At 50.1% G+C, this 12,715-nt stretch overlaps 1 protein-coding gene across 3 annotated transcripts in view; it reads right to left on the bottom strand.

Moving 5' to 3' along the window:
• DNAI2 (dynein axonemal intermediate chain 2) overlaps window positions 1–12,715 on the bottom strand; it is a 42,814-nt gene that overhangs the window by 26,151 nt on the left and 3,948 nt on the right. For 2 of the 3 annotated variants that reach the window (XM_017884933.1, XM_017884935.1), the window contains exons 2-5: window positions 8,566–8,756; window positions 5,318–5,479; window positions 3,390–3,511; window positions 384–526 (exon numbers count right to left, since the gene is read on the bottom strand). In XM_017884933.1, coding sequence (XP_017740422.1) covers window positions 384–526; window positions 3,390–3,511; window positions 5,318–5,479; window positions 8,566–8,748 — 610 coding nt within the window. In that variant the 5' untranslated portion in view covers window positions 8,749–8,756. Of the gene's footprint in view, window positions 1–383; window positions 527–3,389; window positions 3,512–5,317; window positions 5,480–8,565; window positions 8,760–12,715 lie in introns of all 3 variants that reach the window. The other variant, XM_017884932.1, reaches the window with a different exon arrangement.

The following is a 12,715-nucleotide window of genomic DNA, read 5'->3' as shown; positions in this document are numbered from 1 at the left end:
AGCCAGGCTGGTCTTGAACTCCCGACCTCAGGTGATCCGCCCGCCTTGGCCTCCCAAAGTGCTGGGATTACAGGCATGGGCCACCGCGCCCAGCCTGATATGCTCTTTAGGAGCTAAGAATTGAGATCCCATGGGGTCAGGTCTTCATGCCTCGAACTCAGAATCTGGAATTGGAGGGGTTTCCTGCTTGTGATTTGACTCTGCTTGGCTCTGCCTGAAACCAGACAAGGGAGGAAGGGGAAGAGTGGCTTCCTCCTCGACTGCGGGCCCCTCCCTTGAGGTACCAACCCCGTGAGTGTCCTTGACCTCCTCCGCCTCCCTCCCACTCCTTGGCTTGTGCTGGTCCCAGCCCTCAGCCCTCCCAGGACCCCCCTGCTTCTCACCCAGGTCCCAGATGTATGAATCACTGCTCATGCCCACAGGCGCCCGCTGAAAATCTAAGCAGGAGTATGCCACTGCCAACTTCCTGTTGCCATCGGGATGCCAGGAGAGGTGCGTGGCAGCCCTCTTGATTTCCTGGGGGTCCCTGCAGGGGAGAGGGAAGAGAGCAAAAGGCGGAATGTGAGGCTCCCCAATTTCTCCTTTTTTTTTTTTTATCAGATGGAGTCTTGCTCTGTCCCCCAGGCAGTGGCATAATCTCGGCTCACTGCAACCTCTGCCTCCTGGGTTCAAGTGATTTTCCTGCCTCAGCCTCCTGAGTAGCTGGGATTACAGGCGCCTACCACTACACCCAGCTAATTTTTGCATTTTTAGTAGAGACGGGGTTTCACTGTGTTTCCTAGGCTGGTCTCAAACTCCTGACCTCAGATGATCCACCCACCTCGGCCTCCCAAAGTGCTAAGATTATAGGCGTGAGCCACCACGTCCGGCCCCTTGAATGATTTCTAGTTCATCATCCTGCTCGGTTGGTCCATATATGAGGTCAGAGCCCAGCAGGGCTGGAGGGCAACAGGAAGGGCAGCCTCTGTCCCGCTGTGCCCTCTCCTGCACACCCCTTGCTGACAGCCATTGGCCCTGCTTGCACACCATGAGTCAGCCCTGCCTCAGAAGAGTTCCTTCTTGCTGTGCTGGGACTGGGCTAGGTCCTTCCCAGGCCCCTAAGTCAGCTGTGGTAGTGAAATTCCCCAGAGTTGGGATCTGAGGCAAGTCATTTCCAAAACACCTTTCACTCCTCTAGTCCTGCATCTGCCAGACCCAAGGTCTGACCCCTGCCCTAGGTCCAGAGGCTTCCCCTCCACATTCCCCCGGCACCTCCCACTGCTCTATTCCAGCCTCCTGCTCATCTCCACTCATCTGATTGGACAGCCTTGCTTTTTTCTTCATGGTCAAAACTGAGGCCACAGAGCACGGTCCTTCTCACTTCCACCCACTTTCTGCAACTCCTTCCACCAGTCTTCGAGGCTGAGGAGTCCTTCTTCCCCAGTCCTCTCCCCATCCCTGTTCCCAAGCTCTCCTTCCTATCAACTTCTTTTGTACACCCTACAAAGGTGCTCTGGGATGGGTATTCAATTCCCGGGGCTGCTGCAATGAGGTCCCACAAACTGGGTGGCTTCAAACAACAGAAATTGATTCTCTCACAGTTCCGGATGCCAGAAGTCCAAAATCACAGATATTCTCCTCACATCAAGCATGTAAACATACATATACACATATATACACACATACACATATGCATGCATTTATACACATATACAGATGCTCCTTGACTAATGATGTTGGCTACATCTGATAAACCCACAGTAAGTTGGAAATACCAGGAGCTGAAAATGCATTGTATACACCTCACCGACCCAGCATCACATCTTAGTTGAGCCTACGTGCTCAGAACACTTATATTAGCCTAGAGCTGGGCAAAATCACCTAACACAAAGCTTGTTTTATAATAAAAAGGTGAACAGCTCATGTAATTTTCTGAATACTGTACTGACAGCAAACACCAGAATGGTTGTACAGGTACCTGAAGTACGGTTTCTACTGGATTTGTATTGCTTTTGCACCCTTGCAAAGTCAAAAAATGGTTTAAGTTGGGGACTGCAACAAAAAGTGGCACTCTGCACACCCTGTTCTGCACTGGCTTTGTTTCCATACTGAATCCTGGAAATGGCTCCATATCAGCACATAAGAAGTTGCACTGCTCTTTTTTTTTTTTTTTTTTTTTTTTTTGAGACAGGAGTTTTCGCTCTGTCCAGCCCAGGCTGGAGTTGCAGTGGCCGGATCTCAGCTCACTGCAAGCTCCGCCTCCCCCGGGTTAGCCATTTCCCTGGCCTCAAGCTCCCGAGTAGCTGGGACTACAGGCGGCCCGCCACCTCGCCCGGCTAGTTTTTTTGTATTTTTTAGTAGAGACGGGGGTTTCACCGGGTTAGCCAGGATTGGTGCTGCGATCTCCTGACTCGTGATCGCGCCCCGTCTCGGGGGGGCCTCCCAAAGTTGCTGGGATTACAGGCGTGAGCCACCGCTGCCCAGCCCCCCCTTTTTTTTTTTTTTTGAGAGGGAGTCTCCCTCCATTGCCGCAGGCCCTGGAGTGCAGTGGTGCGATCTCGGGGCTCACTGCAAACCTCTGCCTCGCAGGGTTCAAGTGATTCTCGCTGCCTCGCATCCCTGAGTAAGCTGGGATTACAGGCGTGTGCCACCACACCCAGTTATTTTTGCGTATTTTAGTAGAGATGGGGTTTCGCCATGTTTGGCCAGGCTAGTCTGCAAACTGACCTCAGGTGATGCGCCCCCAAAGTGCTGAGATTACAAGGCGTGAGCCACCACTGGCCCAGACTGCGCCCGGCTCATTTTCCCAGCTGCAATGGCATTTCGTCATGTGAGTGTAGCAGAAAAACTGCTAGAACCAGTTCCCTATAAATGACTTAGCTTGTTCTAGCCTTTGGCTGGTACACATCCTCTGCAGTGAATATCCAACACCTGGCGTTGATTTCACACACACACACACACACACACACACACACACACACCCCCGTGGGATGAATCCCTCGTGTCAAACTGCTATCCTCTGGGGTTATTCATGGATACACTCGCACGAGTGCAGGCCACAGTGGGGGCCTGTTTGCCCACAGTGCTGCTAGCTGCTCATGCTTGGTACTTGCACTTACTCTACACTGCAGGAACACGCCCCACTTGTACCCAGATTGGCAATTTCACTTTCTCTGGAGTCTGTACTCCCTTTCCATCAACCAGACCCGCCCCCAGAGCAGGGCCACTTCCGCCCCCAGAGCAGGGCCACTTCTCTGCTGGGCGCCTTATCACCGTGTGGCTTATCAAGCCCACAGCACAGAGAGTGCTGCACCCAGGGCATGCAGCAACTGGCAAGGAGTTGCCTTTGGGGGCGCCCATGCATAGGGGTGACCGAGGGTGGCCAGACACCTGCCTGGCCATGGTGCTACCTGAAAACATTGATGGTTTTAGCTGAAGGGGCCTCCTCCATCACTTCCACGGCCTCCTCGTCATTGAAATACTCTTCATAGATGTCAATGGCATTGTTCTGCTTGATGCAGTGCTCCATGATCTAGGAGGGACACGTCGGAAGTTCTTAGTGGTAAGGGGAGGTCCTTTCAGATTGCCCAGGCCTGCAATGGAGTCTGGGAGGGACAGGTCATAGCCAGGGGCCTTTTCCCATCCACTTAACCATGTGCTTTCAATGGGGGAATTTTCAATTGGTTCTTGGGGGTAAAATAATATTACTTTTTATGTACACAGCATAGAAATACACGCAGCGCATGAACAGATATACAGTATGTCTATGGCATTAACATTTGATGGGCTGGGTGCGGTGGCTCACGCCTGTAATCCCAGCACTTTGGGAGGCTGAAGCGGGTGGATCACTTAAGGCCAGGAGTTTGAGACCAGCCTGGCCAACATGGTGAAACCCCACCTCTACCAAAAATACAAAAGCAAATTAGCCAGGCATAGTGGTGGGCGCCTGTAATCCCAGCTACTTGGGAGGCTGCGGCAGGAGAATTGCTTGAACCCGGGAGGTGGAGATTGCAGTGAGCCAAGATCACGCCACTGCACTCCAGCCTGGGTGACAGAACGAGACTCTGTCTCAATAACAACAACAGCAACAAACATTTTATGGAGGTAGGAGGCCATTAGAAAAAACACGAGGGGCAATAATGAAAAAAAGGTTGAAGAACACCATGCTAGCCAAACAAAATTATTATTATTATTATTATTATTATTATTTTGAGGCAGAGTCTTGCTCTGCCGCCCAGGTTAGAGTGCAGGGGTGTGATCTGGGCTCACTGCAGCTTCTGTCTCTCAGGTTCAAGCAGTTCTCCTGCCTCGGCCTCCCGAGTAGCTGGGACTACAGGCATGCGCCACCACACTTGGCTAATCTTTGTATTTTTAGTAGAGATGGGGTTTTGCTATGTTGGCTCAAACTCCTGAGCTCGAGTGATCTGCCTGCCTCGGCCTCCCAAAGTGCTGGGATTACAGGTGTGAGCCACCAAGCCCAGCCCAAACAAAATTATTAATCACTCACCATATATATGTGTGTGTGTGTGTGTGTGTGTGTGTGTATGTGTGTATAAAATAATATATATATTTAATCACTCACCATATATGTGTGTGTGTATATATATGTGTGTATATATATGGCACTCATCTCCTTCTTCCTGTCCTTGCAGACAGCTGGTTCCTCCACCCAGAATGCCCTCCCCTTTATCCCTTTATTGCAAATGTCCACCAAAGGACAACCAAGCCCTGCCACTTCTTCCTGATCCCTTCAGCAGGAGATTGACCCTGCCTCCTCATGGAGTAAAAGGACAAGTCACCCTTCTCTTTCAGCATTTCTTTCTTTTTGTGTTATCTGGTGATGTCTCTGTATTTGTCTTCGACCTCCAATGGACTGCAAACTCTTTGGGACAGGATGTATAAGAGATTATTTTTCTTTTAATTTAAATTTAAAATTTCTTTTTCCTTAAAACAATATTTTTTTGCACTGGCAATTATGTAGAACTATTATGTGAGATTCATTTTGCAGCCTCTACTGTGCCTGGCAGAGGCTTGAAGCTCAGTCCGAATTTGTCAAATGAATGAATGATCCCTACTGGTTGCTGGGTGGGGCACCTTGGGGGTCACCTTTGCCCAAGGTCAGCCTCCTCCTAATGCCTGGTCAGCCCTTGTACCTGCCTGCCTTCCCTGTTGGTCTGCAATTGGGACCTCTGCCTGCTCCCAGAAAGAAGGCTCCTTGAGGCAGCAGCTGGTCCCCTTCCCCCAGCATCCACACAAGCCTCACAGGGAAGGCCAGGCACCCTCGGGGAGCTGCAGTGCTGGATGGGGCTTTCGCAGCTGGGGCGAGAGGAAGCCTTACAGAGCCAAGCTGCATGATGGCGTTCACGTAGTTCTCATCTTTCTCCACCTTCTTACGGAAACGGATGGTCTGCTCCAGCTCCAGGGGGTTTACGTCCTTCGGCCAGCCCCCCTCGACATGGTTAACTCCCCTGGTCTCCATCTCAAACCGCTCCGTGTTGGCCTAAACAGAAAGCCGCAGGAGGAAAGATGTCACCCTGGTATACTCCCAAACCCTTGGCCGCTTCTGCAATCCAGGTCCCATGCGGGCTCCCAGGGCTGGATGCTGGGGTGCTCTGGCCAAAGCCACAGTATTTTCAGATGCAGGTGAGGAAATTCCTCGTGCTCAGGTGGGCACAGGTAGCTGCAACAGCGCAACCCTGTGGAGCTAAGCAGCTTTGCAACTGGTAGCTGTGGTCATGAAAATCCAGTTTTGACCTTATCTGAATTCTAATGGACCGGAGAAGCCTGTCCATCTGCTCTGTGAGAATCCAAAGAAAAGGCGAATAATTGGCCAGGCGCGGTAGCTCACTCCTGTAATCCCAATCCCAGCACTTTGGGAGGCCGAGGCAAGCAGATCACGAGGTCAGGAGATCAAGACCATTCTGGCTAACATGGTGAAACCCCGTCTCTACTAAAAATACAAAACATTAGCCGGGCATGGTTGTGGGCACCTGTAGTCTAGCTACTCGGGAGGCTGAGGCAGGAGAATCGCTTGAACCCGGGAGGCAGAGGTTGCAGTGAGCTGAGATCATACCACTGCACTCTAGCCTGGGCGACAGAGCGAGACTCCGTATCAAAAAAAAAAAAAAAAAGAAAGAAAGAAAAGAAAAGAAAAAGTGAATAGTCTTTATTCACTCTATCATTAACAATGCCACCCTATCACTGACAACATCAATGTCACAGAAACTGAACGTTAAAACTCCGAGTTTCGATTTGCTTTGCCTGTCCTTTGTAGCAGGGAGGACAGTTTTACACGTGGGTCTCGCCACTTTCCCTTCTTTCCTTTTTTCTTTTTTTTTTTTTAAAGAGAGGGTCTCTCACTCTGTTGCCCAGGCTGGAGTGCAGTGGCATGATCTCGACTCACTATAGCTTTTTTTTTTTGAAACAGAGTTTCACTCTTGTTGCTCAGGCTGGCGTGCAATGGTGCAATCTCGGCTCACTGCAACCCTCGCCTCCCAGATTCAAGTGATTCTCCTGCTTCAGCCTCCTCAGTAGCTGGGATTATAGGTGCCCGCCATCATAGCCAGCTAATTTTTGTATTTTTAGTAGAGACGGGGTTTCACCATGTTGGCCAGGCTGGTCTCGAACTCCTGACCTCAGGTGATCCACTGGCTTCAGCCTCTGGAAGTGCTGGGATTACAGGCATGAGCCACTGCACCTGGCCAGTACAGCTTTGACTTCTCAGGCTGAAGGGATCCTCCTGCCTCAGCCTCCCAAGTAGCTGGGACTACAGGCGTGTACCACCACATGTGGCTAATTTTTGTTTTCGTTTTTCTTCTGTAGAGACAGTGTTTCACCATGTTGCCCAGGCTGGTCTCAAACTCCTGAGCTGAAGTGATCCTCCCACCTCTGCCTTCTTTTCACTTTATTTTTAAAAATTATTTATTATTTATTTTTAGAGACAGGGTCTTGCTCTGTTGCCCAAGCTGGATTGCAGTGGTGTGATCACAGCTCACTGCTGCTGTGAACTCCAGGGCTTAAACAATCCTCCCGCCTCCACCTCCCAAGTAACTGGGACCACAGGTGCGAGCCACCACAACTGGCTAATTAAAAAAAAAAAAAAAAAAAGCGTAGAAATGAAGTCTCACTATGTTGCCCAGGTTGGTCTCAAACTCGTGGCCTCAAGCATCCTTTCACCTTGGTCTCCCAAAGTACTGGGATTACAGGCCTGAGCCAGCATGCCCAGCCCTTCCTATTTTTAAGAAATTGTGGCAAAATACACGTAACATAAAATGTACCACGTAACCATTTCAAAGGGTACACTGCAGCAGTGTTATCATACACAATGCTGTGCAACCATCAAACCCGCCTAGTTCCAAAACTCTTACATCACCCAGAATGGAAACCCCATCCTCATGAAGTCACTCCCATCTCCTTTCCATTTTTAAGCCAGCTCTCACAAAAGGCAAAAGTCTGGATCAGCACCATAGGAAAGGTTAAAAAAAAAAAAAAGTCTGGAAAAGGCAGAGCTGCTGGAAAGACAGGAGGGCCCCCCAGGGTGTGGCCCACATGGCGGCCATTCTGCTTACTGGCTACACCACGGCCACAGGCCTTCTCATCCCCGAGACAGCAGCTGGTCCTGGGAGAGAAGCACCTACTTCATCTGAACTGTGAGTCACTGAAACCACCCACACCCACCTGACTGTTGGACGTGTTTTGGCCAAATCAAGTGATTTGGTTATCATTTTAACTCAGCAGTTGTCGACCTAATTAGGGTGAATCACTTAGTCCATAGAGACAGGGAACTCTCTGGCCTCTGAACACATGACCACGACCCTCCACGTAAGTTCTCTTATCAGGGAGGCCCCTCTGGCCGGAACTTTCTGTGGGACACTTCCCTTTTCTCAAGCTGGGTAGTTGCCTGTAGATATGGATCTCTGCTCCCTCAGAATATCTCTCCCAAGCTGGGCACAGCGGGTCATGCCTGTATTCCCAGCACTTTGGGAGGCCAAGGCGGGAGGACTGCTTGGGCCCAGGAGCTTGAGACCAGCCTGGGCAACATGGCAAAACCTCGTCTCTACAAGAATTACAAAAATTAGCCAGGCATGGTGGTGCACACCTGTCGTCGCAGTTTCCAGGAAGGCTGAGGTGGGAGGATCTATTGAATTCGGGAGGCGGAGGTTGCAGTGAGTCGAGATTGTGCCACTGCACTCCTGGAAGACAGAGTGAGACCCTGTTTAAAAATATATATAACTTAAAGTATAATTAAAAAAAAAAAAAAATATATATATATATATCTCCCAGCTACACCAAATATCCACAACAACTCTGGTAAGTGTCTTCCAGGTGAAACAAGAGCTCTTGGGAGAGGGAACATTGTGATTTGCCCTCCCCTGGCTCAAGGAAGGCTGGTGCTGGGTCTTCTTCTGATCCTGGGCACTGGGTGGAACTCAGGGGGAGCCTCTAGCCTCACTTCCAGCTTCTGTACTTGGTTCACTCTAACTGGCTTTCAGGTGGACAAGGACCCCCAGAACCACTCACCTGCTCCAGCTGGCCACCCTGCCTGGCCACACCTCACAGGCCAGGGCCCTTGGGGCAGGGACTCACCTCATGTTCCGACATGCTGACCGAACACTGGATGCCGGTGTCCACTGGGTTCCGCTCCACGAACTGCTCGGCCAGCTCAGGGTTGGGCATGATGTCGATGTTCAGCTCGGCCTGGCGGTCAGAGAAATTGCACTGCTTCCCAAACTCGCTGCGCTTCTTGACGTACACGTACACAATCTCCATGGTGCCGGCTGCTGGGGGGAAGAGGGAGGGTGTGGGGTGAGGGACCACACCGGCCCCTTTCCCATCTCCACAGGTCCCACCAGGACAGCTCCAGGTTCTCAGTCTGGTTGGGGCAGGAAGCGAGGGGTGGTAGGGAGATCCTAGGAATCTGTCCAGAAGCTGCATCTGCATTTTAAAAAATCCCGAGTGCCGACTCTATGCTAAGCATGACCCTATTTAGCTCGTGCAATTGTTCTCTGAGGAAGGCAATACAAATCATCATTTCAGCCAGGCAAGGTGGCTCACGACTATAATCCCAGAACGTTGGGAGGCCAAGGCAGGTGGATCACCTGAGGTCAGGAGTTCAAGATCAGCCTGGCCAACATGGTGAAACCCCGTCTCTACAAAAATACAAAAATTAGCCGGGCATGGTGGCTCACACCTGTAATCTCAGCTACTCAGGACGCTGAGGTGGGAGAATCACTTGAACCTGGGAGAAGGTTGCAGGGAGCTGAGATCATGCCATTGCACTCCAACCTGGGTGACAGAGCAAGACTCCGCCTCAAAAAAAAAAAAAAAAAAATCACCATATTCTTTGAGGGAGTTTGAAGCTTAGATGCCCTCAGTGACTTGCCCAGGGTCCTATAGCTAATACATGCTGCAGCTGGCCTGAGCTGATTCCAAAACTCTTACCCACCAAATGATACAGTTTTTGTCTTTTGTTTTAGGTTTTTTTCTTTCTTTTTTTTTTTTTTAGACAAAGGCTCGTTCTGTCACCCAGGCTGGAGGGCAGTAGTGTGCTCACAGCTCACTGCAGCCTCAACCCCTGGGCTCAAGTGATCCTCCCACCTCAGCCTCCCAAGTAGCTGGGACCACAGGTGTGCAGCACCATACCTGGCTAAGTTTTGTATTGTTCTGTAGAGATGGGGTCTCGCCATTTTGCCCAGACTGGTCTTGAACTTCTGGGCTCAAGTGATCCATCTGCCTCAGCCTCCCAAAGTGCTGGGATTATAGGTATGAGCCACTGCACCCGGCACAATACGGTTTTCACTGAATCAGTGTTTATTGACAGGCAGGAGGAAATATTGATGGTGATGACTTTGGACTAAACTCCCTGCCATGCTGGGCATGAAACACACAGGACAGATTTGAGACCTCTGGGCCTCTTCTTGAACCCTTCCTCCCCAACCCGATGGCCCAACTCCCCACCCAATTGTCCAAAAGACTCATTGGTTGCCAGACTCTGGCCTCCACCACTCTCTGGGCGCTACCCTGGAAATCTCTTCCCTCCAACCAGGACAGAGCTGAGAGTCGACCCCAGAGAGAGAGAAAGCCAAGGGCTTCCCCAACAGGCGGGACACGGAGGCCTTTGGGAAAGCCTCTGACATGTGCTACTGGCCGTGGGGCACAGCAGGGAATTGGGAAGTGGGCTGGGCTGGGCCCTGCCTTCAAGTTCTGGGCCTGCCGTCACCAGCTACGTGACCAGGGCAGGGCCACTTAGTCCGTCCAAGACCTGACACACCCACAGGATGCTGAGAAGCGAAATGAAAGTGCTCCAGTGGCGTCAGAGGTGGGGTTCACAGGCCATGCAAGGAAGGGTTTCTCACTGATGCTGATTAGAAGTTGTAAAAATGCAATGGGCTGGGCCGTTTCCACATATTGCCCTTGACCTTTCTGGCTCCCCCATGACATCACTAGACCCCACTGGGTCTGAAGGCGTGCTCAGTGAGTTCAATGGCTGGCCCGTTGACCTGTGTGCCTGTCACATCACACCATGGAGTTAGCCAGAGATATCCCATCTGCTGGCCACCTGGGCTTTCAGAAATTGTGCCTTTGATAGCAAGTTCCCAGGGGCTCAGATTGTGGGTCCGTGCAAAGCTCCTGGGGTTGCACAGAGCCCTAGGACAAAAGATGTGGATGAGTGGCTGCTGCTGGTGTGGGGAAGATAAACTGAAGGAGAGCTTGCCTTGGTAGATTTACAACCAAAGGCCTTTCAACGCCCAAGAGATTAGGCGAGCAGGCCAGGCATTGTGGCTCACGCCTATAATCCCAGAATTTTGGGTGGCCGAGGCCGGTGGATCACTTGAGGTCAGGAGTTCAAGACCAACCTGGCCAACATGGCAAAAACTTATCTCTACTGAAAATACAAAAATTAGCCAGGCGTGGTGGCATGTGCCTGTAATCCCAGCTACTCAGGAGGCTGAGGTAGGAGAATCGCTTAAACCCGGGAGGTGGATGTTGCAGTGAGCCGAGATTATGCCACTGTACTCCAGCCTGGATGACAGAGTGAGACTCCATCTCAAAAAAAAAGATTAGGTGAGCAGGTTTTGCTATTTTTTTTTTAAGTTTTAAATTTTAAATTTTATGGTTACATAGTAAGTGTATATATTTATGGGACACATGAGAGGTTTTGCTATAGGCACGCAATATACAATATACAATCATGGGAAACGGGGTATCCAGCCACGCTTGCAAGCATTTATCCTTTGTGTTACAAACAATCCAATTATACTCTTTCAGTTATTTTTAAATGTACAGTCAAATTATTTTAACTATAGTCACCCTGTTCTGCTGTCAAATACTAGATATTAGTAGTCACATCATGGAGAACGGGGTATCCGTCCCCTCAAGAATTTATCCTTTGTTAGTTTTTTTTTTTCTTTTTCTTTTTTCTTTTTTGAGATGGAGTCTCGCTCTGTCACCCAGGCTGGAGTACAGTGGTGCAATCTCGGCTCACTGCAAGCTCCACCTCCCGGATTCATGCCATTCTCCAGCCTCACCTCAGCCTCCCGAGTAGCTGGGACTACAGGCACCTGCCACCATGCCCGGCTAATTTTTTGTATTTTTAGTAGAGATGGGGTTTCATCGTGTTAGCCAGGATGGTCTCAATCTCCTGACCTCAGTCTCAATCTCCTGACCTCGTGATCCGCCCGCCTCGGCCTCCCAAAGTGTTGGGATTACAGTCACCCCGCCCGGCCTATTAGTTATTTTTAAATGTACAATTAAATTATTACTGACTATAGTCACCTTTTTGTCCTATCAAATAGTAGGTCTTATTTATTCTTTCTTTTCTTTTCTTTCTTTCTTTTCTTTCTTTTTTTTTTTTTGAGACGGAATCTCATTTTGTTACCCAGGCTGGAGTGCAGTGGTGCGATCTCTGCTCACCGCAACCTCTGCCTCCTGGGTTCAAGTGGTTCTCCTGCTTCAGCCTCCCGAGTAGCTGGGATTACAGGTGTGCGCCACCACGCCCGGCCAACAATGTTAACAAAAAGAGAAGCCGCAGACTTGGAGAAAATATTTGCAAATTATTTATCTGATAAAGAACTTGCATCCAGAATATGGAAAGACTGACCAGGTAGGTTCCCAGCACTATGAACAACAGTTTCCAGGCATGCTTCCTGCATGCCCAGCACCACTCCCAAAAGAGTGATCACAATTCTCATTAAAATTTCTTTTTATGAGACAGTGTCTTGCTGTGTCACCCAGGCTGGAGTACAGTGGCATGAACACGGCTTGCTGCAGCCTCGACCTCCCAGGTTCGAGCAATCCTCCCACCTAAGCCTTCTGAGTAACTGGGACCACAGGCAGACACTACCACATTGGACTAATTTTTTTTTTTGGGGGGTAGAGGTGAGGGTCTCGCTACATTGCCCAGGCTTGTCTCAAACTCCTGAGCTCAAGTGATCCTCCTGCCTCAGCCTCCCAAAGTGCTGGGATTACAGGCACGAGCCCATTTTCGAGATGAAGAAACTGAGGCCTGGAGAGATGAAGTATTAATACATCGTCTAAGGTCACAGTTCTTCAGTTCAGGCAGAACCACCAGGCATGTCTGGCTCTAAAGCAGTGATCGTTAGTCCTGACTGCACATTTAGAAACACCTGGAGGGCTTTATGAAATCACAATGCTGAGTTTGAACCCCAGAAAAACTACATCAGAATCTCTCATCAGTATTTTTTTTTTTTTTTTTTTTTTTGAGAAGGAGTCTCGC

Source organism: Rhinopithecus bieti, unplaced genomic scaffold, assembly GCF_001698545.2.
Source record: "Rhinopithecus bieti isolate Rb0 unplaced genomic scaffold, ASM169854v2 scaffold_13400, whole genome shotgun sequence".
Taxonomy (NCBI): domain Eukaryota; kingdom Metazoa; phylum Chordata; class Mammalia; order Primates; family Cercopithecidae; genus Rhinopithecus; species Rhinopithecus bieti.
Note: the sequence above shows the minus strand (reverse complement) of the source record. Positions and strands in the feature narration are given on the sequence as shown.